Raw genomic sequence first — 27,241 nt, forward strand, 5'->3', positions numbered from 1 at the left:
TCCTTCATGCTTCTGGAATCTGGGGATTGAGCCACTGGGGATATTATATTAAAAGAAACCAGGTCTGTCAGTACTCTCTAATTTGAAAACATTATAAATTCAGAGTTTCAGGACCAGATTGATAGCAAGGCTATTAGTGTGGAATTTATGTCCTGGGTTCAAGAAAGGAAGGTGAGATATCTTTTCTCTATGCTCTGGTACCTTATGCAAGAAGAGTTTTGGTTTTAGGATCATATTCTTGCCAATAAGCTTTAGATGGCAATTTCTTTACCCAATTTAGATGTGTTTTGCATCAGCTGTTAAGAAACGAAATCTTGCCTTCTATTGCCTTCTATCTCCTGTTTGGTTTGTACTGTTCTTCCTTTTCTCTCCCACTGCCCAATTACACTTTCTAGGTACTCTGAGTAATTTCTCCTGCTCATCAAACTGAAGGAAGCAAATCATTGAACTTGAGATAATTTGCACATATTTCTGAATCTAACAATTTATTTGTAAGCCATCATGGAGAATGAAATGAAGGAGAGAAGTATTGGTATGTGTATATGTCTGTGTGTATGTGGGTGGAGAATGGCTTGTAAGGGAAAAGTATGTGTTTAAACACAGTCAGATTTTTCCTTGGCCATCCTATTTTGCACTTGGCATACAAAAACTAGAAATTAGTCCCATCCTTCATTTCTTCTTATCAATACAAGTACATCTATTAGTAGGCATAGAGGCATAGATGTGTTCATTCTGCCATTGAAGCTGAAGGATAAATGCAAATATCAGAACGGGTAGTGATAGTAACACTAAAAATAAATACAAAGCTAATAATAACTTTTACAATTTAGAGTTTGGAGAAAACATCTAGTTTACTCTGCTTTGTAGGATAATTCCTTCTTGTGTTTCCTTGAGCGATGGTCCTATATGGGTTCCACTTGAAGAGCTGAGGAGGAAATTCAGTCCGTTTTCAAAAGATTCTCCTTATGATTAGGTGATGCCTCTCAGGTTTTTCCTTCCTGGGATTGATGTCAGATCCTCTGTTGACAACAAGTTTGGATGGGGATAATGTATTGAGTATTGACTGCAAAACGATTTTGTAAATGTATCTTAAGGTAATTTGTCGAGAGACAAGTTTAGAGCACACCTATGCTCTTCAGCAGTGCAAATTTAGTTACTCAGCTAGAAACAAGAAGGTCCAGATCCAAGAGCTTGTGCTTTTCTAGAATGCAAAATTATCTTTTAATTCTGTCAGCACATATATACATAACACATTATTTTAAATCAGAAAAAAAGAAAAACTAATATTTTCTTAAATATTTTTCTGCTTTTTCAAATGTTCCAGCTCTGGAAAAGTCTATTTCTATATTCATTGTATCTGCAATATTTTTGTTGTTTCTATATTATCACTCTTTCCTCACTCTAACATGAGGCTTAGCCGTTAAATCAACTTTATTACATGTTTGCAACCAAGTGCTAAATACTGAGTAAATTATTTTGTATACATTTTGAAAGTTAATTTTGGTTAACACTAAATGTGTCGTAATATGTTATTATCCATTTTTCTTTTGAAGGAGATGAAGCTCAAAGAAATTTAATTGCTTTAGATACCAGAGGAAGCTAATGGTAGGGTCAGATCAGGTTTGGAAGTCAGTTTTCTATTAACAAAAACGAGTTCTTCAAGGGGTAGTTCTCTATTTTATTCATCTTTATATTTACAGCAGGCAAATAGAAAATTAATGTTTGCATGATTAAATTGATTACCATAGGCTGAACTTTATGTTCAAATGATGTTTTGGGTTGAAAATGAATCTTTTTGTCTTCCTGTCTATATTTTTGCTGTGATCTCGATCTGGTGAAACTTTATGAGTGGGTCAGCTTTACATACGACCCAGCTCTACGGATTAATTACAGCAATGGTCTGGAGAGCTCCTGCTTCTTTTCCCTCTTCATTCTTGCCAATAATTACAAGTATTGAGATTTTTATCTATGGCATGTCTTTATTTTTGTAAAAATTGAAATATGCAGGAAATGATAAGAGATCAACAATCTAATAAATGATAGTAGTGTGAATAGATCATCAGTATTTCCTCAGAACAAATGTTGAGGACAGCTGAGGGAAATTACTTATATACAGTAGCAACATATTGAGGACTAGCATAAATGGGGTGCAAATAGAAGGAAAAATTGGGGCTTCAAAAATATAACTAAGAATTATCAAGGTTTAACTAGAACTGATTTAATTAATAAAGGCAGATGGTATTAATGCTATTGGATTTTACCTTTGTGAGATCTAGCTGAGTAGAAATTATTTGTACTGCAATACAGTGGTTATTTCCATGTCCCATGTAATACTTTCCTCTACACACTCTAACTGCTGTATGTGTGTGAGGACGTTATAAATATGAATTATGTGCTTTCCTCATTTAAATGTTGAATAATGGAAAATATTCTTAAATGTAAAAATACATAAGTGCATGGCACTTATATGCATCTATCTGTGTAGTTGCCTTATTTGCAAACACAATATGACATGGCTGATATTAAAATGAATTGGCCATGTGGTGATGGAGAAGATGGTTCTGAAATATGCCTGTTTCCTTGTTAATGAACAAGATTAGGAGCAACCGCAGAAATCTGGTAACAAGGATTAAAGAGTTCTGCCAACTAGAAAGACCGATTATTCTGCTTCTTCTTGGGTCACATGAAGGCCGAATGCGAGAGATCAGTCAGCACCAGGCCAGATTTCTTACGGGTGTCCTTGTCATTCTGTTGCTTGCAGTCACGACCTTAGACAGTAATCTCTGCATTAGGAAGCTACTCTCGGTTTCTTGTGGATTTACACTGTGATTATTGCTTTTCTTTTCCAGGAGAGCCTGATGCATAAACATGAGGAACCAGAGCTCCGTGACAGAGTTCATCCTGTTGGGAATTCCCAACACTGGAGGGCTGGAGAACCTGCTCTTTGTCCTGTTTCTGGCCTTCTACCTCTTCACCCTACTGGGAAACCTACTCATCTTTTTCACTATTCTTGCTTCCTCCAAACTCCACACCCCCATGTATATCTTCCTGGGGAACTTGTCAGTGTTTGATGTATTTTTCCCTTCAGTGAGTTCTCCTAAAATGATGCTCTACCTAACGGGGCAAAGCCGCACCATCTCCTTCCAAGGCTGTGCCTCCCAGCTTTTCTTTTACCACACCCTGGGTGGCACTGAGTGCTTCCTCTACACGGTGATGGCCTATGACCGCTTTGTGGCCATTTGTCACCCCTTGAGATACCCAGTCATCATGAGCCCCAGGCTGTGTACTGGCCTGACGGTGGGCACTTGGCTGGGGGGCTGTCTCCATGGAAGTGTCCTCACCTTCCTCGTCTTTCGGCTGCCCTACTGCGGCCCCTGTGAGGTGAACAGTTTTTTCTGTGACATTCCAGTGGTGCTGCCCCTGGCCTGTGCAGATGCTTCTCTTGCACAGATAGTGAGTTTTACTAATGTGGATGTTGTGACTCTGACCTGCTTCTTCCTTATCCTGATTTCCTACAGTCACATCCTCCTTTCGATACTGAAAATTAGCTCCTCGGCAGGCAGACGCAGAGCCTTTTCCACCTGCAGTGCTCACCTGATTTCAATCCTCTTGTTCTATGGGCCTGTGATGCTCATCTATCTCCGGCCTGTTTCCAGCCCCTGGCTGGATTCTGTCATTCAGGTGTTAAACAATATTGTCACTCCTTCTCTCAACCCTCTGATTTATACCTTGAGAAATAAGGATGTGAAATTAGCTCTGAAGAAGGTGTTCGCTCCAGGGGACCATACTTCTCGTGTAAAGGTTTAGGGACAATTCCTGTCTGAGATCATTTGGGATCCTACAACAGGAGTGTTGCCAAATATTAGTTGAGCAAAATTTCCACTGGGCATTTGTTGGGATTCCTATTTGTTGTGTGAAGGGGTCGGGAGAACTGAGCCACTAATTTATCCCTTCAGAGAAGTTCTTTCATACTAACCCCTCCTTTTCTTTTTTTTTAATTTTTCAAAACAACACAGCTTTGACTTTCTGTATTTCTGCTTCACGTAGTCTATATTTGTTGGATCCTTGTTTGATCAATTATCATAAAGCTGCAAATTTCTAGAGGCAGTGAGCTGTATTCTCTCCCTCCCTCTCTCTTTCCTCCTTTCCCCCTTCCCGCACTTCCTTTTTTTTCCTTGTTTTCCACCTTCCTTCCAAAATTTATGCCTTCCTTTATGCTACTATAGTATCTCTCCAGGCATTCAGCAAAGCTAGGTTTTAGACTGAACGGGGCATGGAATTTGAAAGTAGCATAATGCAGTTTGGAAAATCTAAATTTGCACTCGATTTGTAAGTTGTTTGGTTTTAACCACATCTTCCTGTTAAAATTTAATTCATTTTGGAGCTTTATCACAGCTTTGGCTTTCAGAGAAATCTGGTGTTGGATTTCATTTTTTGTGTCTCAAATGAGGATATGGCCATTAATTTATTTGTATAGAATTAGAGGATTGATTTTGTAAATTTGCAGAAGAAAGACTTTTTTAGGCGACATTTCCTATCTTGTTGTTAAATATTTACATATTTATTCAAAAGTTAGAGTTACAAACACATTGACTAGGACTGAGACAAATCAAAGCCAGGAGCCTGGAGCTCCATCTGGGTCTCCCACATGGGTGGCAGGGGCCCAGATACCTGGATCTTTCCCCATTGCTTTTCTCAGTCCATTTGAAGTGAGCTGAATAGGAAGTGAATAGGAAGCAACTAGGACATAACCAATGTCCATATGGGATACTGGCCTCACAAGTGGCAGTTTTACCTGCTATGCCACAAAGATGGTCCTGCCAGCATTTTCTATCCACTGCAGGTATACTCCATTCTTGAACATCTCATATATCTATAATTAACTAAAATTAAAGCACTATCAATATTTATTATTCATTTTTTGAATCTTTCAACACTTAAACTTTGACATTTAATCAAGTGAGCTTCAGGCCAATGCCTCATCTGTTTATATTCATCTAATCACCTACATAGACTAATCGATACCATTTAAAATCTGCTTACTTGTCATGCTATAGTGTTCTAAGTGCTTTGGACATACTGACTGAATTAACTCATAAAATCTGAGGAGGTTTATATTATTTTTTCCTTTTATAGATGAAGAAATTAAGGGAGAAGTATTTGCACTTAGGCTGTCTGAATCTATAAACTCAGCCTTACATACAGTATACTGCCTTATAAGAAGTACTGAAGAATTACAAGTTTCATCTAATGATAGTTGCTGATATAGCTTACTTTCCTTATGTCATTTACTGTTCATTATTTTACATTTATTAATTAAAGCAATCTGAACAGCACTGGGATTACGTAGTCAATTATTGTTCTTGATTACATATGAAAGAATTGAGACACATGTAGGTTAAGGAACTGCGTATAGAAAAATAGTGATGATACTGGGCATAAGTAGGGAAGCACTCTGGGTAACATTCAAAGAAATAAAGAAGAATGAGAAAAACTAACTTCAACTCTTTTCCACTCTATAATAATATTCATTCAGTCAGTAATTGATTCACTGATTAATTGAAACCTCTCAATCCAATAAGCAGCAGATGGGACGGGACGTAGATAGTGTTGATAAATGATCTATAGAAAGAGATGGAGAGGAAAAATATTTTGGGGAACAGCATCTATGTCTCCATGAGTAAATCAAGCATTCATATGCAATCATTTTGTTTACCACTACAGTAGATAATCCAGGTTGGATATCCATTTTTTGAAGTGCTTGGGATTAGAATTATTTCAGATTTTGGACTTTTTTGGAGGGGGGTTGAGAATATTTATATAGACTTGAACATAAAGAGATAGATTGGGAATGAAACCCAAGCCTAAATAAAAAATTCACTCATGTCTCATATCATTCTGATACACATTAAATGAAGGAAATCTTTTTACAATATTTAAATAGTTTTATGCATGAAGCAATGATTCATGGTGTGAAATTTTCCACTTGTGCTATCATGTCAGCTCTCAAAGTGTTTTGGATTTTGGAGTACTTTTGATATCAGGTTTTCAGATTAGGAATACTCAATCTATATCACTATGTTGTCATTCAAGGGCCACCTTATTTCCCTTATTTGCAAGTTCTTGGATCCCCTGGGTCAGTTTTGGTATTGTATTAGTTACTTGTTGTGATTCCATAAATTACTCCAAAACTTAGTAGCTTTAAACAAAATCATTTATTGTCTTGCACACTTTTTGAGGGGCAAGAATCCTGGAGCAGTTTAGCTGGGCAGTCATAGCTTGAGATCTCTCATGGGGTTGCTATCATGCTGCCAGCCAAGGCTGCAGTGCTGACTTAGGATCTCTTTGCAAGATGGCTCAGTATGTGGCTGCTAAGAGGAAGGCTCACTTCCTCACTCCTTTCATTTAGACACTTACAATGTCCTCTCATCATGGAGGCGGCTTACCTGGAGTGAGTAATCCAAGATAATCCAAACACTTGTGCTGTCGATTCAGCACTCAAAGTGTTTTGGATTTTGGAGTATTTGAATACCTGAAGCTGCAGAGTCTGGTCTCCGAAGTCACACCTTGTGGGGAGCAACTCGGACTAGACTAAGTTACTGGAATTAAGACTTATTCTATGCATCTGCTCTCCCACAATATGGCGCTGGGAGAGGAGGAAATAGCTTCTACACAGCTGCCTCTGGTTCAACCAATAAACTGTAGGACCTACTCCTGATTGGAGGAGAGCAGCATACTCAGCGTGTGGGTAGCAGAGTTGGGATTGGTGGAAGAGGACTATAAAGGAGGAGAGAGACAACATGCACCAGGAACATCTATCTGAAGGAACACCTGTGCAGCCGCCGAGAGAGCTGGCCGGCGGTGTGCCGCTCCCCCGCGGAAGTGGGGGAAAGTGGCAGGGGGAACCGCCCTTCCACGGACGTGGAAGGGACGGTAGCCAACCCGGGAAGAACCAGCAGCAAACCCGGGAAAGGCCGAGCAGACGAAAGAACAGCGCAGGGTCCTGTGTCGTTCCTCCACGAAGACGGGGAGCGACAACACATCATCACTCCTTCATTTTCTCCTTATTAGAAGTGAGTCACTAGGTCTAGACCACATTCAGTATGGATGAGATTAAACTCCACTTTTCAAGAGGAATGCTAAAAAAATTTGTTCATGTGTTTCCAGGTGTGACAGATAGATTTCCTCCTTATTAAAACATTTTTTCCTTATTGGAACTCTTCTTTTTAGGGTTATTTCATATATTAAAAAAATATTTCTTTATATGGTTTTCTTGACTTAGATGGCTGCTGTAATCTTCTCTGCCCTTGTGAGAATCACATATCTTTTAGAATTTTTGTTCAAGTTCTATCAGTGCTGTAAAATCTTCTCTGAACATCTTATTCCACAACGATCCCTTTCATCTATTGACTGCTAGTTTTATTGATTAAATTAATCACTTTGTAATTAGTGAATGCAAATGATGAGAATTTTTATATTGTCATTTTGGATTGCTACACGATCCATAAATTGTTTTTCAGCATTTTAATCAATGACTGACATAGAACACAAGTCAGAACAGTAGCCTTGAAGGGAACATCAAATATTTTTGGTGGTTTACTACTGATATGACATGGTGCTAGCCAAAGAGGGCAGAGTAGTGACTAACATGGATGTGACTGCTGCCCTTACAGAACAGAGAGCAGATTAGAGAAGACACATATGAGACAAATAGTCAACATGTGATGGGGATGAAGTCTTTGAATAAAATAGGAGGGGTTATGAACACTTAGATTTGCCTAAAAGTCAAAGGATGGAAACTGGAAAACTGGACAAAAGATTAAACTCAGAATATCAAAAAACAATGTGCAGTTTCTGCTCCTGTAATGTCCACCTGGCAGACTTGAACACTGTTCCTTCTATTATCAGATAGCAGGTCTTCCTACTTGCAGGCAACAATTCTGTTATAAAAATCCTGGATTCACATTCTGAGAGAGAGAACGTCTGTTATTAATTAAAGGCTTATAGCAGAAAGGGGCAAATCATATTGAAGTGCAAATCAATCTCCCCATTCAGAAAGGGATTTGAGAGTTTATAGAGTTGGGGTAATTGAGGAAGAGCTGGGTGAAACAACATGGTATGACAGGTACAGAAGAAAGGGGTGGGGAAATCCTTTTGAGCATGCTTGTTGACTTATCCTGTTTGCACATACATCACTATTCAAAGAAGGCTCCTGAAATATGAGCAGAACTATGTTAATCAACATTATAATGAACCATAAGGTAACTCTGGTCAGTGTGGACCGGGACATTTTTTAGTTACATGGCCAGGTGCAGCCAGTTCTGTCCAGTTTTATCAAGGAAATGGAAAGACAGAACAGCAGATTTTTTTTGTAAGGCAACTATTATGGGATTTCAAGTCACTGTACAACAGGTAGGCAAATGATTATTTGTATTACTAGTATATTAGGCAGTTTTGAGAAGCTTGTTGTTAACCAAGGGAGGGTGATCCTTTGTAGTCCACAGTTTCTATTTGCTGTCTACTTGTTATTCTGAAATGTATTGAAATGATGTTTTTTAATGAATGCAATGGCATCTTAAAAAATAAATCTAGTGAGTATGATTCTAAAATATTTTAAAATACTATATCAAGGTAGCCAATGAGTATTCCTGCTTTACAGAAAAAAGAGATCTATTGACAGATACTTCATTCTCTTAAAAATATTATTTCTTTCTAAATTTTTGGTTATTTATTTGAAAGAGAGTGCTAGAGGGAGTCAGAGAGAGAGGGCACTTTCATCCCCTGGTGCATTCCCCAAATGTCCACAACAGCTCGAGCTGGACTGGTGCCAAAGTCAAGAGTCAGAACTCAATGCAATTCTCCCACATGAGTGGTGGGAACCCATTTTGAGTCATCACTGCTGCCTCCCAGGGTCTGCATTTGTGGAAGCTGAGCTCAGGAACTGGAGGGGAATCAAATGCAGATACTCTGATACTGAACACAGCATCTTAACAACTAGGCTAAATATCTGCTCCATAAATATGATTTTTTTAAAAGTAAAATAAACAATTTCAATGAATGATCTATCTTTCAAACTTGTCTTCCATTTTCCTGATGCCCAAATCTGTACAGAATATCTCTTCTTTGCTGTAATTCACCTCACACAATGGTTTGTTTTTAATTTTTCTGCAATGTAGGTCCTTCTCCTAATCTGTGTCATGCTTTATAAATGCTATCCCTAGCCAAACTAGAAAAGGCTACCAATGACTGTTTCTAGATCAGGATTGAGAAAGCATTTTCCCATACCTGGGATAACTATTCTCCCTTAAACCTATGAAAGGATGAATATAGGTCATAGCTGCCTATGGCCCTGTGCACCAGAATTTCAGGTTTTCCCCCCTTAACCATAATCCTTTATGTTAGCTCAATACAGTCACACATCCTGAGTTCTGTTGTCACCCAAGAGTATTCACAAATACACATCCTGAGTTCTGTTGTCACCCAAGAGTATTCCAAATCCTTCTTTTACTCACAACTTTCTTTCTTTCTTTTTTTTTTAACAGGATAACAAATACCATTTATTTACATTTACATAAAATTCCAGAACACTCAAAATTAGCTCAGTCAATGGAAAACTCCTGACTTCTAGAAGATTATGTTTGATGTGATAACAAATTATGAGGAGATACCACAGGTTTGGTAGGTACTGGAAATGTCATATACCTTATTTGGTTGGTAGTCACAGAGGTAAGTTCCTATGTCAAAATCATTTTGAATGTACACTAAGGTCTGTATACCTTATGAATGCTATGTCTCAATTAAAAAGACTTCTCAAAAGTAATAAAAACCTTCAAAAAAGTAAGAGGGAGTTGTTAACAAACCCGGTGTGTTATTCAATGATCACAGGCAACAACAGCAGAAATTACAAAAAAGCCTGAAATAAAACTTTGGGTTTTTTCTTCATCAGAAATAGTCTAGAAAAGGACGGGTATTTGGAACACAAATTGGTGATTTCTCCAACCCTGTCTCTTCCAAATCTTAAAAAAAATCTAGTTAAAATGACCAAAAAGGGCCGGCGCTGTGGCGTAGCCCGTAAAGCTGCAGTCTGGGGTGCTGGCTTCCCATATGGACACCGGTTCAAGTCCTGGCTGCTCCACTTCCGATCCAGCTCTCTGCTATGGCCTGGGAAAGCACTAGAAGATGGCTCCAGTGATTGGGCCCCCGCATCCATGTGGAAGACCCGGAAGAAACTCCTGGCTCCTGGCTCAGACTGGCACAGCTCCAGCCATTGTGGCCACCTGGGGTGTGAACCAGCAGATGGAAGACCAACTCTCTCACTGCCTTTCCTTCTCTCTCTGTGTAAACTTTCAAATAAATAAATAGATCCCTTCAAAAAAATAACAAAGAATGAATCATCTTGAAGGAACAAAAATCAACATGATATGCAGCTTCCATGACACAGGTGGGTAAAACAGGGAATTTCATTTGATCTGGTCTGGAGCCAGTTATAGGTAGTCTAGGAGCTCTCAATTGACTGTCAAATTTAAGAAAAACTCAGAAATAGGAATATAAAAAAATAATGTAAATATTTGACAGTAGGAATTGCAAAAATGGCACCAAGGGGAAGGAATCATTCTAAGGAATTAGAGTTGTTCCTTATGTAGCGACATAAGAAAAGAAACCTCCCCTTGGAAAATGCATTACCCAGGACAAAGTTTTCATGATATTCCTATCTATGGGGTTATCTCACAGATCAACCACTGCCCACAGAGATGATGTGAAACATGATTATAAAAGAAAAAAAGCAAGAAATTCTATCACTTATGCACCTTGTAGGATGACATTAAAATAGTCCATTCTTCATGACTAGAATATACAATTTACAACTATGGAACATAATTATAAAGTAGAAAGTTTGAAAGAGTAGACAAAATAATTACCAGTAATGTCCTCATGCTAACAACACTATTAGCATATTGGCTTATTTATCTTCACTTTTAACTGTTTTCCCTGTATATATTCTTCTTACAATTTATTCAATCATCCAATAAATGTGTTTTGAGAGCCTAGTATGAGCCAAGCACGTTGTTATTTCCAAAGTAACTATAGAAGTTCCTCTGTCTAAATCTTAACCTGGGCCAATTCAAATGGCTTTCACAACTATTATAAATTCAAAGTTTCACTAATAATATGTCCTCACATTTGATTAATTTATTTTTATGAGGGCTAATCCAAACATTGTGTCAGCAACACAGCATACTCATCCTACTATATATATATTCAGAGTAGCACACGTATTTATTTTTCTGCCTCAAAATTGGTGGGACAGTTTATGAAACACATCCTTAAAAGGAAATTTATGTATAACACTACTGTTACTAAATATGTCAAAAGTAACAGTTCAAAACCATTCCAAGAACTTAGATGACTTAAGTGCAAACATACAATTTGAAAGTATTTTTATTCATAAGTTATGTATTTCTGCATCATGCTTCTCGATATAGCCCTTCAAAGCTAAATTACCACTTTGCAATCAACTTATTTTCTTTTTCTTGTCAGCAAATATAACCAAAATGAAATAAAATGACAATTCAAAACTCAAAAGTCAGCAAAGCTATTCCTTGGCCTGAACAAGGGACACACACATTTGACACCCTGAGTGCTTCTGTTTAGAGGATTGTGCCTTGCAGTATACCACCTGTAATAATTTCACTGCTGTACCAAATACACGCAGCAGCCCTCGGTGGGTGGAGACTGTATATGATGGTGCTCTTCTGGGTCCCTCATTAATCAGGTGTCTCAAAAACCAGCACTGACTCAGCAGCAACACTCACCAATTAGCACCTGCCCACTCTTCATAGCAGCTCCTCCTGGCAGCAGGCCGTGGACCACGGGTCTCTCTCCCTCGCTCTGCTTTCCAGCTCTTTTCCAGCTCCATTTGGTCTGATGGATAATGCCAACCAGCACTTCCAGAAGCTTGAGCTGCTCTTTGGCTTTCATGACAGTTAGCTTTTTGGGATTTACATAAACAGTCACATCTTTGTACCGTTGCTGGACAACGACTCCTGTCTTCTGATGTGACTGATGCTTTAGAATGGACACTGGCCCATTGTCTGTGCTATTTTTTTTTATTGTAATGCTTGGGGCAAAAGCCTTTTGCTTTTTAAAATTTTCATAAACCGCTTGAGTTTGGGTTCACACTTTTTTCTTTCTTTGTAATCATCCTCTTCAATGATAATCTCACGTTCACTGAACCTCATGTGGTTCACAGTCGGCGACTCAGGCAGGAGGGTTTCCTCTTCGTCCTCAATTCCAAGTAAAACAGCTCCCCATTCTTCTGCACGCTGTCAAGCCACTCAGGCTCAAGATCATCAGAATGGCTACTCGCCGAGGAGCAGGAACCCGAGTCGCTGACTGGGTCTTCAGAATCACATTCCTCATCTTCTTGGGAAGAGGGCTCTCCAGGGAGCTCCTCTGGGCTCCGAGGCAACTCGCACAAAGCTGGAGACGCTATGGTCACGATGCAGCAGCTACAAGTGGAATTCAAATCTCTACTGCTGCGGCTTCCAGGGGCCGCCATGTTGCCGCTCTGACGACTTTATTTCTTGACCTGCCTACAATTTGATCTATCATTATGCAATTATCAGCCTTTGATATTATCTCCTATTTATTAATGTTTGAGAAGGCCAATAAAAAGCACTCAACACTTGCATTTCCCTCCAAACACAGAAATAATTGAGATTAAAAACAAAGGTGTTGGGGTAGTTGTTTAGCCTATCAATAAGAATGCCGATTAAGACACCCTCATCTCACATCAGCATACTTGGGTTTTATTTCTCTCCGTAGCTCCTTGCTCCAGCTTCCCTCAAACGTAGACTTTGGGAAGTTGCAGAGGTAGTTCATGAATTTGGGCTTCTGTCACCCGTGTAGGAGGCTCTAATTGGGTTCCCTTCTCTCAACTTTGGTCCCACCCCAGTTCTGGCTATTGTGGGTATTTGGGGAATGAAAGAGTGGATTGGAACACTCTATTTGTCTGTCTCTTTCAAATAAATAAAAATAAAGTGGTCAAAGTACAGCAAAATAACAACTTAGTTACTGATGATTATTGAATTAAAGAATTATGGTTTAAGTCTGTGGCTAAATATATGTAATTTTTTCCCAAATGAATACATTTGGATTCCCCTTATCAAGTCTCAAGGATCTCCATAAAGATTTTAATTTGGATTTCTTTTAAGTCATATGACAATATGAGTGATGTATCACACTACAGCTGACTTTATCCATTTCTAAACCACATGATAGTATACTAGTTCTACTGTTAGCAAGCAAGCTGGGCATTCAGGTATGCATCTATACCTATGCTGTGTTATGAGAAAATAAGAAGACTATATATGACCCCAAATTTCAACAAAGTGATTAGTGATATTTTAAAGAAAGTATTCCTATTCTAATGAGTTGTGGTTTCAAGGTATTTTGAGATAAAAGATCTGTAGAAGATGTAGAAGATACATCTACCTATTTGCAGATACCTGAATAATGGACCTGGGAAAGACCTTCTTTTAAAACAATGATTAGAGAATAAATATATAGTTCACAAAAATACCTGTCTATAGAGTAATTCTACAACATGGTTTGATGTTATGAGGGTTATCATTGATAGGAGAAAGAAGATATGGTATAATCTTTAAAAAGTCTCAAAAATTTTACAATCTTTGATGTTAGAGAAAAAGAGTAAATGCATACAAAGATTAGTATTTAAATATTAATAGGAACATTATTCATAATATTAAAAAATTAGAAATATCTTAAATGTCTATCATCTGGTGATAGAGTAATCAAAATATTGTACTGTGATGGCAAGGAAATATTATTTGGCAACAAAAAAGATCATCTATTTTTATATGCTACAGTAATGATGAACCTCAGCAACATTGTGCTAACTAAAAGAATTCAAAAACTGACATATTATATTATTCTATTTATATCAAATGCCAAGACAAAAGAATTTTAGAGACAAAAACAAGTTAGAGGTTTCATGGGGAAGAGAATAGGAGTGAAAACCAATTGCAAAGGGGCTCTAGGAGATTTGGGAGGAAATGTTTGAATTTTGGAATGCAAATGATGGAAGTGAAATGCAAAGTATTTTGCTTTTAAAGGCAACAAATAAAGATGAGTTTAAAAAAAAAGAATTTGTTGCCAGTGAACAAAACAATAGTACTTTAATTTTGAAAATAAAAGAACAAGAAACATAAGACTTACCGTATTTATTTGTAAAATCAAGAATGAAATATTTATTACAATTAGTTAGGTTTTTTTTTTTTTGACAGGCAGAGTGGACAGTGAGAGAGAGAGACAGAGAGAAAGGTCTTCCTTTTGCCGTTGGTTCACCCTCCAATGGCCGCTGTGGCCGGCTCGCTGAGGCCGGCGCACCGCGCTGATCCAATGGCAGGAGCCAGGTACTTATCCTGGTCTCCCATGGGGTGCAGGGCCCAAGCACTTGGACCATCTTCCACTGCACTCCCGGGCCACAGCAGAGAGCTGGCCTGGAAGAGGAGCAACCGGGACAGAATCCGGGGCCCCTGATCGGGACTAGAACCCGGTGTGCCGGCACTGCAAGGCTGAGGATTAGCCTAGTGAGCCACGGCGCCGGCCTATTACATTTAGTTAGAAGTCAGTATGTTTTTTTAAATTTTTATTTGATAGGTAGAGTTATAGACAGTGAGAGAGAGAGAGAGAGAGAGAGAGAGACAGAGAGAAAGGTCTTCCTTCCATTGGTTCACCCACCAAATGCCTACTATGGTCGAAACTGTGCCGATCCGAAGCCAGGAGCCAGGTGCTTCCTCCTGGTCTCCCTCATGCGGGTGCAGGGGCCCAAGCACTTGAGCCATCCTCCACTGCCTTCCCAGGCCACAGTAGAGAGCTGGACTGGAAGAGGAGCAACCGGGACTAGAACCTGGCACCCATATGGGGTGCTGGTGCCGCAGGTGGAGGATTAACCAAGTGAGCCATGGCACCAGCCCCTCAGCATAAGTTTTAAATAGACAGATTGAATTAATATCTGAGCTCTTTGACCTTTGGAATGAACTTTGGTGATTAAATTTTTGAGTTTTATTTTTAACATTAAAAAGTAACGTCTGACAAGGATGCAGTGATAAAATAAAAGGATTTTAATTTGTTTGGTTTAATTTTTTTTCCTGGTGAGTAGCAATTACTAAATCAAAACCATGGAGAGGAGAGTCTTTTTGTATTCACTCTGTCATTAAGAAGGGAAATAATTACAAAAATGTTGCTACAAATACTCAATTTTTAAAATTATATATATATATATATATATGATTTATTTTTTGAAAGGCAGAGCCACAGAGGGAGAGGGAGATACAGAGAGAGATCTTCCATCTGCTGGATCACTCCCCAAATGGCAGTAAATGGCCAAGGCTAGGCCAGGCCAAAACCAGGTCCAGAAGCTTCTTCCAGGTGCCCCATGTGGATGCAGGGGCCCAAGCACCTGGGCCATCCTGTGCTGCCCTTCCCAGCACATGAGCAGGGAGGTGGACCAAAAGTGGAGCAGCCAGGACAGGAAGTGGCACCCATATGGATGCCAGTGCTACAGAAAGCGGCCCCAGCACCATGCCACAATGCAGGCCCCTAAGAATACTTATACCTCATTGTAGTTCCCACTTTGCATCTTCTGAATTATTTCAAAAGGAATTTAAACCATAATATTTTTAATAGGCCTATGTGCATGTTTCCATGGACAGTCTATAGACACAGCCCTACTAATCTTTGTCCATTAGAATACATTTTCTAGGCCACAGTTAGAAAATGAAAGCAGATACATTTTGAGTTCTTACGATACACATTGAAAGAGTTACAGCAACTAGAACACGTAGGGGAAATACCATTAGTAGTCTAATAGGAAAATAAAAGAGGATTTTTCATGTAAATAATAAAAGAACTTGTGGAAGTGGTAATGGGGAATTATTAACCTAACTGTAGTAAAAAGTTACAGATCTGTCTGGGTTTGCTTTGCTAACATTGGATGGAGTTATTACCTCTTTGTGTGGGAAGAAAGGAGGGAAGGGAGGAAGGTCTGCAGTCTAATTGCTCCCTCTGTTCTACACTCCTGAGTCAGCGATCCCTGGAGAACAGGCTCCTGAAGGAAGCCAAGGAGATTTATTCTCTCACTGTGGGGGTGATTGCTGCACTTTCCCTCTGGGCTCAGAGACACTGCTGGGTGTACAGGCAGGAGTGGCTGAGCCTGAGCAAGAGGAGCACCCAGCTTTTCTGGCCTTGGAACCTGGTTCTTCTGCTTCATGTCTCTCCAAAGGGGACAGGGCAGGTGGTGATGGGACCTAGGGTTTCAGCCTCAGTCAGCCATACTTACCTACAATTTCTAAGCACCTCTTTTCTGGAGCACTTTCCCCTCCTCATCCTCCCAGGGTGATGTGCACTAGAGGAAGGAGGGGAGAATGTGAGAGCTGGCTGTATTTGAGTTTGGACTAATGCCGACCAACTTGACTCCATGGCATTTTCTTAAGGTATTATCTGATTAAGGAAGCTTAGCTTTGAAAACCTCTAGGGCGATGGCGCATCTTCAGCCAAATTGCAGTCAAATTGCTGGAGAGACATTAATTCTGTACTGAAAGATGATGACTGTTTTAATATTGGTGAATGTTCATGATACATACTGTCTTTCTTTGTATCCCCTAGACAATTCTCAGTTGCTCCAGCTACCAATGGAGATAGTGGTTTCATAAATCAATCACATCAATAGGTAACGCCACAACTGCTCCAAATCAACCTAAAATAACTTTGTGGAATAAAAACTCATTAAAATCAGAATATCAGTATCTTGGATAGATTTTTTTTAACCAGGGTATGTAGAAGCAGAGGCTACACTAGGTACTTACATGAATTGGTGTTCATCCTCATCAGAAGCACATACATTAGGGTACTAATTATAGAGACTCAGGAAGATTTGGAGATTTTTTTCCAAAGCTGTCTGAAGTCAGAAATGGTGTTTAAACACTGATAGAATCAACTGTAAGGTTTGCTTGAAGCTCTCAGGCATCTCTAGTGTTATCTGTGTCTTTAATTTTGAGGCAACACATGGACAAAGAAATGATGCACTGAAGGTCACGTGTTAATTAGTGTCAGAATAGAGCTGGCTCCTACTAGGAAGTTCCTGAGAGCAAATAGGTATTACCAGATTGCAGCAGAATCTATGCAGGCATTTAGTTTTTTGGGAGAAGGTCACCTTGGTGAGACCATTCTGGGATCTTGCAGGATGAACTAGACTGAAGATGAGGAACCACACATCAATAACTGAGTTTCTCCTGATGGGAATCCCTCACACAGAGGGACTGGAACATGTGCTCTTCATGGTATTTTTGGCCTTCTATCTGCTCAATCTGCCAGGGAACCTGTTCATACTGCTGGCCATCTTCACATCCTCCAACCTGCACACCCCCATGTATTTCTTCCTGGGAAATCTGTCAGTGCTTGATATCTTTTTCTCTTCAGTGAGTTCCCCCAAAATGATGCTCTGCCTCATGGGGCAAGACTGCACCATCTCCTTCCAGGGCTGTGCCTCCCAGCTCTTCTTTTACCACTTCCTGGACTGCACCGAGTGCTTTCTCTACACTGTGATGGCCTATGACCGCTTTGCAGCCATCTGCCACCCGCTGCGATACACAGTGATCATGAACCACCAGGTATGTGCCTTCATGACCCTCGGCACAAGGTTGGGGAGCTGCCTGCATGCATCTGTCCTCACATACCTCATCTTCAAGTTACCCTACTGTGGCCACAATGAGGTGGACAATTTTTTCTGTGATATTCCGGTGGTGTTGACCCTGGCCTGTGCTGACACCTCTCTAGCCCAGACAGTGAGTTTCACCAATGTGGGCATTGTTGCCCTCGCATGTTTTCTTCTGATCCTGGCTTCATACACTCGCATTGCCATCTCCATATTGAAAATCAGCTCCTCGGAAGGCAGGCGCAGAGCCTTCTCAACCTGCAGTGCCCATCTCACTTCCATCCTGTTATTCTACGGACCCGTGGTCCTCATTTATCTCCGCCCTGCCTCCAGTTCTTGGCTGGATTCTGTGGTTCCGGTGTTGAATAATATTGTTACCCCTTCCCTGAATCCTTTGATATATTCCTTGAGAAACAAGGATGTCAAGTTGGCTCTGAGAAAGGCACTGATGCAAGGAGTTCCTACTGGTGAAGAATAGCCTTCATGTTGCTCTCTGTCTCCATAGTTTTGCGTCACATTTATTTGGAGACAATTAGTCTCTCACGCTGCATGTGATTACTAAATGATGTTCAGGACAAACCGGTGAGATCAAGTCCACTCTGGCGTGATTTATGGCTATACCCATGTGTTTGCTCATCTAATTTAACAAAATCTTTCTCAAATGTTTCCTTGATTCCATGTATTGTTCTATGCACTTTACAAATGCTGACATACTTAATTAATATAATAATCTTATTATGTAAATAATATTATTATCCCAGTTTACTGAGGAAGACATTAGTGCACTGAGAGTTAGGGCACTTTTGCCAGGAAGTTGAGGAACTAGGACTAAGGCCAGAGGGTTTGATCTTGTGCTGCTGCTACCTGTTTTGTGAGATTTATAACACAAATTTTAATTTTTTCAGAAATTTCCTTTCAATTTTCATGGGATTTTCACCATTTTGCCAAAAGATCTTGCAGTTCATTGGGTTTTCTCCACCTATTTCTAAAAATTTTTTATTTAATATTTTGATGGAACACATGTGTTTGAGTCTGATGTAAAGAATTCTTGGATGGACGATCTCTGTCTTTTTGTAAATTCGCTTTATTATTTTCCTAAACCTGTGTATGTGAATATCATTAAATTTGTTCACCTTATATAAATAAAGAAATTAAAAAGAAAAGAAGGAAAAACTATACATGAGTTTCAAATTTTTTAGTGAATATCTGTTTTTTTCCTGGAACTTTTTGATGTGCCATCATCCTGTTCTACAGGTTTCCTTTTTTTCCCCCACAGAATGTATAATAAAGCTCTTTTTATATCAGTGAACATAGGTCTACCTTATTCTTTCATGTAGGTGAAGAAGTCCATCGTATGAAATACCCATATACTATATGGGCAATTTCCTGTTGATGGACATTTTAAGATTGTTCTTACATTTCTTCATATTAGTGTTTGTATATGTATTTGTTTTCCTATAGTCTCCTAGCCTATTGTATATAAAAGAAAACCAATTTTATGTACTTTAAAAAATCTTCTGGGATTAAAAGGAAGTGTTGAGTTTGACTCCTTTGAATGTAAATACATTGGAAAGCTTATGTCTTTTAATATACTCTTCCTATAGAGAATAGAACCTATAGTGAGGAAAAATTAAAAATAAGAGTTGGGAATAGAAGCAGGTCACAGACTTATACTATAAGTCCTTCAAATGACTTACAAATTATGCAGTGTCAGAATCACAGGATCAAGATGTAGGCACAACACCATCCTAATGGGCTGAAGACCAGTATGGGGCTCCCAAGAAGGAACACATAACTGCTTTCCATTACACCACAGTGAGACAATATGATGTGTGTCTTCAAGGGATCAGAGAAAATTAGCATGCATTTCAATTCAACATGCAACGTATGATAAAATACTTCAGTTTCATCTTATTATCACTTATCTCTAAGGGCTTTTAGTACCCTCGCTGTTATTTATGATTAGGTAAGCTTTCATTTCTGATTAACTGTGTGATTATTTGGTTGCTATATGGGTTTTGCAACAATAATTATGGGTTGTTTGGTGATTTGATATTGTGTCATTAACACTATCTTTGTTTTTACCTTTTCTTAAGTAGTTCTAGTCTAATTTCCACTCAGAAACTTACTGATTGTCTTTTGATTGGGTATTAGGGAGTGAAAGGAATAAAGTAGAAAATTTAATGCTGAGGTTCTTTCATTGTGCTCCTTAGGCCATAGCCTAGGGTATGAAAGATCTAAGCATAGATGTCAAGGTTTCTTGAAGCAAAATAAACATCTTTTTAATTCTTATTTAGTACAAATCTTTTGAAGTATCTTCATACAGATCTCTTACAGATACCCTGATCTTGATGGTGAAATATCCCAATAAGCCCCATATTAAGCTGAAAATCTTGTAAGTCAGAAGTGAATTTAGTCCATATAAGCTCTAAACATCATAGCTTAACAATACCATACATTATAGAATATTGGTTGTTTCTGCTAAAGATGGCAGGACTCACTGGTTACTGTGACTCACTTCTGCCTACATCATGAGAGAGCATTGAACTGTATGTTGCTATCCAGGGAAAAGTTCAAAATTCAAAATGTCAAGTATAGTTTATACTAAATAGAGTGGGGATAAAATTGTGTCTTTGCAAAAATTAATGAAAAGAAAAGAAGGGAGGGAAGGAGGAAGGCTGGGTGAGGGAGAGGATGAGGGAAATGTGGTTATCATCCTAGAATCATACGTATGAAATACATATCTGTTCCCTTTCTATTAATAAAAAGAAAAAATATAAAATTGTCTTAGAGTGAATCGTTCATGCACATTAGCATTTCCTTCTTCTTGGTCTGATAAATCATGTGGTCTAAAGATTGCAATCAACATTATCTATTGGAAATATTTGAGATATTTTTAAAAGATTTATTTTATTTATTTGAAAGACAGAGTTACAGAGAGATGTAGAGACAGAGAGAGTGGTCTTTTATCCTCTGGTTCACCCCCATATGGCCAGCCACAACAGCCGGAGCCGTGCCAATCTGAAGCCAGGAGCCAGGAGCGTCTTCCAGGTCTCCCATGTGGGTGTAGGGGCCCAAGGACTTGGGCCAACTTCTACTGCTTTCCCAGGCCATAGCAGAGAGCTGGATCGGAAGAGGAGCAGCCTGTTCTAGAACTGGCACCCATATGGGATGCTTGAGCTTTAGGCCAGGGCTTTAACTGGCTGCGCCACAGCACTGGCTCTAATAGTTGAGATCTTATGCAAGTACTATTATACCTAAACAAATTCCAGGAAGGAAACAAGAAAATATTTAGGCAAAAAAAATCAGCTTTTATAGGCACTCCATGTGAGCAAGATCATATGATAGTTGACTCCCATGCTTGGTTTAATCCAGCTATCCCACTACTGGTTATATATCCAGGGGAAATACAAACATTCTGTCAAAAAGACATCTCTATCTCCATGTTTATTATAACACTAATCAAAATAGCCAAGAAATGGAAGAAAACTAAGGGTCTATCCGTTGATGAATGATTAAAGAAAATGTGGCATATATGCACAATGAACTACTACTCAACCATAAAAGGATGAAATCTTATCACCTGCAACTGAAGAGTTGGTAGATGGAACTGCAAGCTATTAAGTTAAGTGAAATAAGCTATTTTTTTTATTCTTTTACAGCGTTGCCAACTTTTGTCCTTGTTTCTTGTGTACACGCTGTTTACTTGCTGATTTTTGTTTTAGGCTTAAGCAGAGTTGAATGTATTTGCTTTTTCTTTCTTTATGATCCACAGCAAAGTACACAAAACATAGTAAGGGTAAAATGATTGCTGATGTGAATGTGGGAGTAAGCAAAGTACATGCTGAAATTTAGACTTAAAAGTGGAAAAAAGAATAGAAGGAGAAAATGATGTTCTAACTGAAATAGATTTAGCAATTATTTTAGTAATAACCAAACTAGATCTTTGTTCTTCAGAATTGATTTGTCAGCTAATAAACATATACAATTCAAGTGTTTCTATTTTGCTATGGTAAGAAAATCACAAGTGTAACTATCAATGTGGAATATCACCCTGAGTAATATTTTAATGCAATCTAAATGGAACAGGAAAATTGTTTTTCAAGAAAGATTTAAATTCATGTTATTTATTTTAAAAATTGAAAAACTGTAAATCAAACCATTGGCATGCCAAGAACAGTCTGCTAGGCATTACATATTGAATTCATACTAGAAACCAAGCTAAACATCTTACGTGGTGACATAAACAGCTTTAACTTCAGGTAGGAATAATGCATGCCATCAGAAAAAGGACCTATTTCTGTTTGCTGTGGGAAGCAGGGCCCAGCTCCCACAACATGGCGCTGAGAGGGAGTAAACAAATTTTACACAGCGGCTTCGGCTGCTTCATCAATTTGACTAACGAGCTGCAGGAGCCGATCCTACCTCTGATTGGAAGAAAGCAGCGTGCTCAGCACGCGGGCAGCAGAGCATGGATTGGTGGAAGAGGACTATAAAAGGGGTCTCAACTGCACTTTCTGGGACAACTACTGTCTCCGGGCTGGTGGAGAGTTCGGGGGGTGGTTGGTTGGAGAGTCGGTTGGAGAGTTCGCTGGGGAGCCGTTATTTCGCTCTTCTCTTTACCTGTTCTTGCGTTGCTATAGAAAAAACCTACAGCAAGGGAAAAACAGCGTCCGATCCGGTGCCGCTCCTAGAGTGGAGGAGTGACAGTTTGCAATTAAGTTAGAAGATGCTGGCCATTGCTTAAGAATAACAATTGTCATCAATTACAAGGAAATATACTCCTGACAAACGAAAAGCATAAATGAGGGCTAAGGGGCACAAGGTGGATGAAACTTAAGTATCTAAATCTCTAATGATCAGTAAAAGATTATCTCATTTTTTTTTAAAGATTTATCTATTTACTTGAAAAGATTACAGAGAAGGGGAGAAACAGAGAAAGAGAGATTTTCCTTCTGCTGGTTCATTCCACAGATGGCCACAGCGACTGGGGCTGGGACAGGTCAAAGCCAGCAGTCAGGAGCTTCATCCTGTTCTTTCATGTGGGTGTCAGGAGCCCAAACACTTGGGCCATCTTCTACTACTTTCCCTGGCTATCAGCAGGGAGGCGGATCAGAACTGGAGCAGCCAGAACAAGCTGATGCCCGTATGGGAAGCTGTTGTGGTAGGCAATAGCTTTACCCACTATGTCACAATGCCAGTCCCAAGGATGTATCTTATTTATCCAGACAGTCAAAACATGGTAGGGAGAACTCGGAACCAGATTCTTGTATTAGAACCAAGTGGATTCTGTCCTGAAATTAAATCAGCATATTTAAGAATTTTTTAAAAATTGTATTTATTTGAGAGAAAGATCTCTCATCCATTCCCCAGTGTCTACAATGGCTGGAGCTGGGCCAGCATCCAGAAACTCAGTCCAGGTTTCCCATGTGAATGGCAGAGACTTAATTACTGGAGCTTTCACTCACTGCTCTGCAGGGTGCACAGTGACAGGAAGTTGGAATCCGGGGCACAGCCAGGACTCACACCCAGAGATTGTAATATGGGACGAGGGAGTCCTAAGCAGCTTCTGAAACACCAGAGCAAACATCTGGCAAGATCTCTGAGTGTCTGGAGATCTGTTTCAACCTCCAGGAGTAAGAGCTGTGTAATCTTCAGAAAATGATCGTAACTCTTCTGAGTCCAGAATATCATTTGTAAAATGAACTAATTCTAACCTATCCTCTGTGAATATGGTAATAATTAGGCAAAAAAAGGTGTTTGCCATATTAGACACTATCTAAATGCTAGTTCAGCTTTCCTTCATGAGCTGGTCTGGTTGGATCCTGAGAATGTGAAATATATAGGCCATTTAGATTTCCATATAAAACAAAATATTTTTCAAAAATAATTCTGATTTCCTATACTTCTTATAAATCTAGTATTATTTTTATATTTTGTTTTGTTTTGGATTTTGTTAAACACGGTTTCCCCAGAGTTACTCATAGTTTTAAAAAAATCATCCAACAGACAAAAGAATAAAAAAGCAATCCTAAAATTGAGAAGGGAAGGTAGGAAACACTAAAAGAAGATAAAGGAAAAATTCTAACAATGAAGTTAAAATGATGAGATCATAATTAATGTTCCACCCAATTTCAAGAAATAATAAACACCCAGGAGGACAGCACTGTGGCATAGCTGGTAAAGCCACCGCCTCAATGCCAGCATCCCATATGGGTGCAGGTTCGAGTCCCAGCTGCCCTTCTTCCAATCCAGCTCTCTGCGGTAGCCCTGGGAAAGTCCTCGGGCCCTTGCACCCACGTGGGAGACCTGGAGGAGGCTCCTGGCACCTGGCTTCAGATGGTCACAGCTCTGGCCATTGCGGCCAACTAGGGAGTGAACCTGCAGATGGAAGACCTCTCTCTCCCTCTGCCTCTCCCTCTCTCTCTGTGTAACTCTGAGTTTCAAATAAATAAATAAATAAATCAATCTTCTAAAAAATAAAAAAATAAACACCCCAGCAACCCATCACATGCCAGGAAGTTCATAAATACTTCTTCATTTATCTGTCAAAATCACTCCTTGAGATGCTACTAAAGCTCCATTTTAAAAATTACAACTGTTTTGTTCTGAGAAGACACCTGACCTGCACTCATACAGCTAATGAGAAACAGGTTGTTCTCCACATCAGCACCTTCTCTGGTGTGGAGCCTTCAAGGTGGGTCATCTCATTAAATTACAGATTCTTCCAGAATCACAAGCTACAAGGGAAATATTAGGAACTGGAAAAATGACATAATCAGGCCAAATTTCTTAGGCCAATAGAGAACAAAATGGATGGATGGGATATCTATGTAAAACAGAAAAATGGGTGGTCACAGGGGATTCACAAGCAGTGTGACTCCCAATTCCTTTAATGATTACCTTGACTATTGAGGACTGTGCGGAAACTTCTAAGCTCTCTCAGCATCAGGCATCTAATTGCTCCCTAAGCTCAGAGGGCTGCCGCCTGTTCAGTGTCGGGGGATACATCATGCATGGGGCTCCAGAGCCACCGTGATTTGCTTCCACAGCTACCAAGGTAGCAGCTAATTTCACCTCTGCTAACACTGAGGAAATAACCTTGGGTGCGGGGCTGCCAATCGGTGTGCAGCTTCATCTGTGTGTAATTCTGAAAGAAAGAGGCCCTGAGGGGTCTGCAGCTGGAGAACCCAGCACAGTTCCCCGCACAGGAGGGAAGAGAAGTGTTAGGGATGTGGAGCTCCATAAACCTATGTAACAAACTGAAGCTAAAGGGACAGAAAAGAAAACATTTGCTTTTCCTCCCTTGAGCCAGCTATGACCCTGTTGACCAGGTAGGTGCTTAGCATTTTCACCCTTTATCAACTTCCACTTTTTAACCTTCCCTCTAGAAATCTGGGTAGCAAGGATTGTTGGAGAAAGCACCGTTCATGTTCTTGCTCATTACTGACATTTGGTATGTTCATTCATTGGAATACTTCCTATTTTCTACATGTTTTAAAAACCTGTGAGATACAAGATTTGATAAACATTTTGAAGGCAGGAAAAATCCAATTTTTTTCTTTTTTTTAAATTTAATATATTTTATTAAGAGTGATTCTGACAGGAAAAGCATAGTAAAATAGTCCCTTTGGTATCTTACTTTGAAATTATAAGAAGGAATTTCAAAAATAGTAAATAAAATCTTAATCGGAAATTGTTACTTTATGAGGTTTTTTCAGGACTACAAACCTCATTTAACTTTTTATTAACAATTTTATTTTTATTCTAGTTAAAATATTTTTAACAGGATATAGAAATTGAACACATTTATTTGGTACCATATTCTGTTTTATACTTTGTATAATGTCCAATCAAGGTGAATACCTCTATCTCCTCAAACATTGAACATTTCTTTATGACAAAAACATTCAAAATCATGTCTTTTTTCTTTTTTTCTACTTAACATTTTCTTTATTTTTTAAAAATAGCACATTTTTAATGCACATTATAGTCAAAGGTTTAATGGCTCTATTAAATAAAGGGTTCAATAAATAGAAAGAAAAGCAGACCATGGTCTATCAGAAAAATGGCCAAGGGCTGTAAACAACAATCACATAAAAAGATATTCAATTTCATTCACATAAAGATTTTTTTTTGTTTTGAATTTTCATCTTACAGAAAGCCATGTTTATACTGCCTTAGAATCAACAACAAAGTAACTCATTTTCCCTTGTGCATCACTGATACCATTTGTTAGATTTTTATTTTGCTGTGTTTTAGATGGTTTGGAGGAGAGCTTACCTGGAGGGTACAGGGGCTGCAGGAGGCACTTAAATCAGGGCTCTCAATGTTCATCATCGCTTGTTTTTGTTCCTCAGAAGAATTCAGAGGGCACCTGTATGGATTCCCGGGGGATATGTTTAAACACTTCACTAAAACTGCAAGTTATTTGGCATTAGCTATACTCATGCCCACATTAAGTCAATACATTATAAGAATGCATTTTTTGTAATTTTTTTTATTTGACAGGCAGAATTAGTGAGAGAGAGAGGCAGAGAGAAAGGTCTTCTGTTGGTTCACCTCCCAAATGGCCGCTACAGCTGGCATTGAGCCAATCTGAAGCCAGGAGCCAGGTGCTTCCTCCTGGTTTCCCATGTCGGTGCAGGGGCCCAAGCACTTGGGCCATTCTCCACTGCCCTCCCAGGTCACAGCAGAGTGCTGGACTGGAAGAGGAGTAACCAGGACTAGAAGCCGGCACCCATATGGGATGCTGGCGCTGCAGGTGAAGGATTAACCAAGTGAGCCACTGCGCAGGCCCCACAAGAATGCTTTTATTCTTTTTTTTTTTTTTTTTTTTTTTGACAGGCAGAGTGGACAGTGAGAGAGAGAGACAGAGAGAAAGGTCTTCCTTTGCCGTTGGTTCACCCTCCAATGGCCGCCGCGGCCGGCGCGCTGCGGCCGGCGCACCGCACTGATCCAATGGAGGAGCCAGGAACCAGGTGCTTTTCCTGGTCTCCCATGGGGTGCAGGGCCCAAGCACTTGGGCCATCCTCCACTGCACTCCCTGGCCACAGCAGAGAGCTGGCCTGGAAGAGGGGCAACCGGGAGAATGCTTTTATTCTTGCCCAGAGTAAAAGAGTAAACAATGGTTGCTGGGAACCTGAAATATGTGACAGCTTATTAGATGTCTCAAACTGCATTTCCTATTTAATCTGCCTAACAACTTTGTGTGAGAGAGATACATAAACTGAAGGCATTGCTAAGTCTAAAACTCAGTCAGCAAGATCCTAGACTTAAAACCAAATATGACTGTCTTAAGAAACTTGTGTTGGGGTGAGCATTTGGTTCAGTGGTTAAGATGCTGCTTAGGTCCTGATTCTGCTTCTAATTCAATTTCCTGCTAGTGCACACCTGGGGAGGCAGCAGGTGTTTTCAATTAGCTGGGTCCCTGAAAGTCAGATTGAATTTCAGCTTCCTGATTTCAGCCTGGCCAAGTACCCACTGTGCAGGCATTTGGTGGAA

The 27,241-nt window shown here is 39.5% G+C and overlaps 2 protein-coding genes, 1 long non-coding RNA gene and 1 pseudogene across 3 annotated transcripts; 2 read left to right on the forward strand and 2 right to left on the reverse strand.

The window, feature by feature from the left end:
- Positions 1 to 2,838: 2,838 nt before the first annotated feature.
- Positions 2,839 to 3,887, forward strand: LOC138847652 (olfactory receptor 10D3-like). The gene has a single exon (XM_070067027.2). It carries the CDS (start codon positions 2,869 to 2,871, stop codon positions 3,805 to 3,807), a length of 939 nt encoding a protein of 312 aa, XP_069923128.1. The 5' UTR covers positions 2,839 to 2,868; the 3' UTR covers positions 3,808 to 3,887.
- Positions 3,888 to 6,200: 2,313 nt separating this feature from the next.
- LOC149128570 (uncharacterized) lies at positions 6,201 to 8,299 on the reverse strand. Its single transcript, XR_016221385.1, has 2 exons — positions 7,042 to 8,299; positions 6,201 to 6,566 (listed from the first exon to the last, which is right to left on the reverse strand). It is a non-coding gene; the product is annotated as an uncharacterized LOC149128570 (long non-coding RNA).
- A 2,936-nt stretch (positions 8,300 to 11,235) lies between these two features.
- Positions 11,236 to 12,559, reverse strand: LOC149128571 (protein inturned pseudogene; annotated as a pseudogene).
- A 4,723-nt stretch (positions 12,560 to 17,282) lies between these two features.
- Positions 17,283 to 18,215, forward strand: LOC100346076 (putative olfactory receptor 10D4). The gene has a single exon (XM_002708325.2). It carries the CDS (start codon positions 17,283 to 17,285, stop codon positions 18,213 to 18,215), a length of 933 nt encoding a protein of 310 aa, XP_002708371.2.
- The last annotated feature ends 9,026 nt before the right edge of the window (positions 18,216 to 27,241 follow it).

The sequence above is a fragment of the Oryctolagus cuniculus genome, chromosome 1 (assembly GCF_051225735.1).
Source record: "Oryctolagus cuniculus isolate XC-2025 breed Fujian yellow rabbit chromosome 1, ASM5122573v1, whole genome shotgun sequence".
Lineage (NCBI taxonomy): Eukaryota > Metazoa > Chordata > Mammalia > Lagomorpha > Leporidae > Oryctolagus > Oryctolagus cuniculus.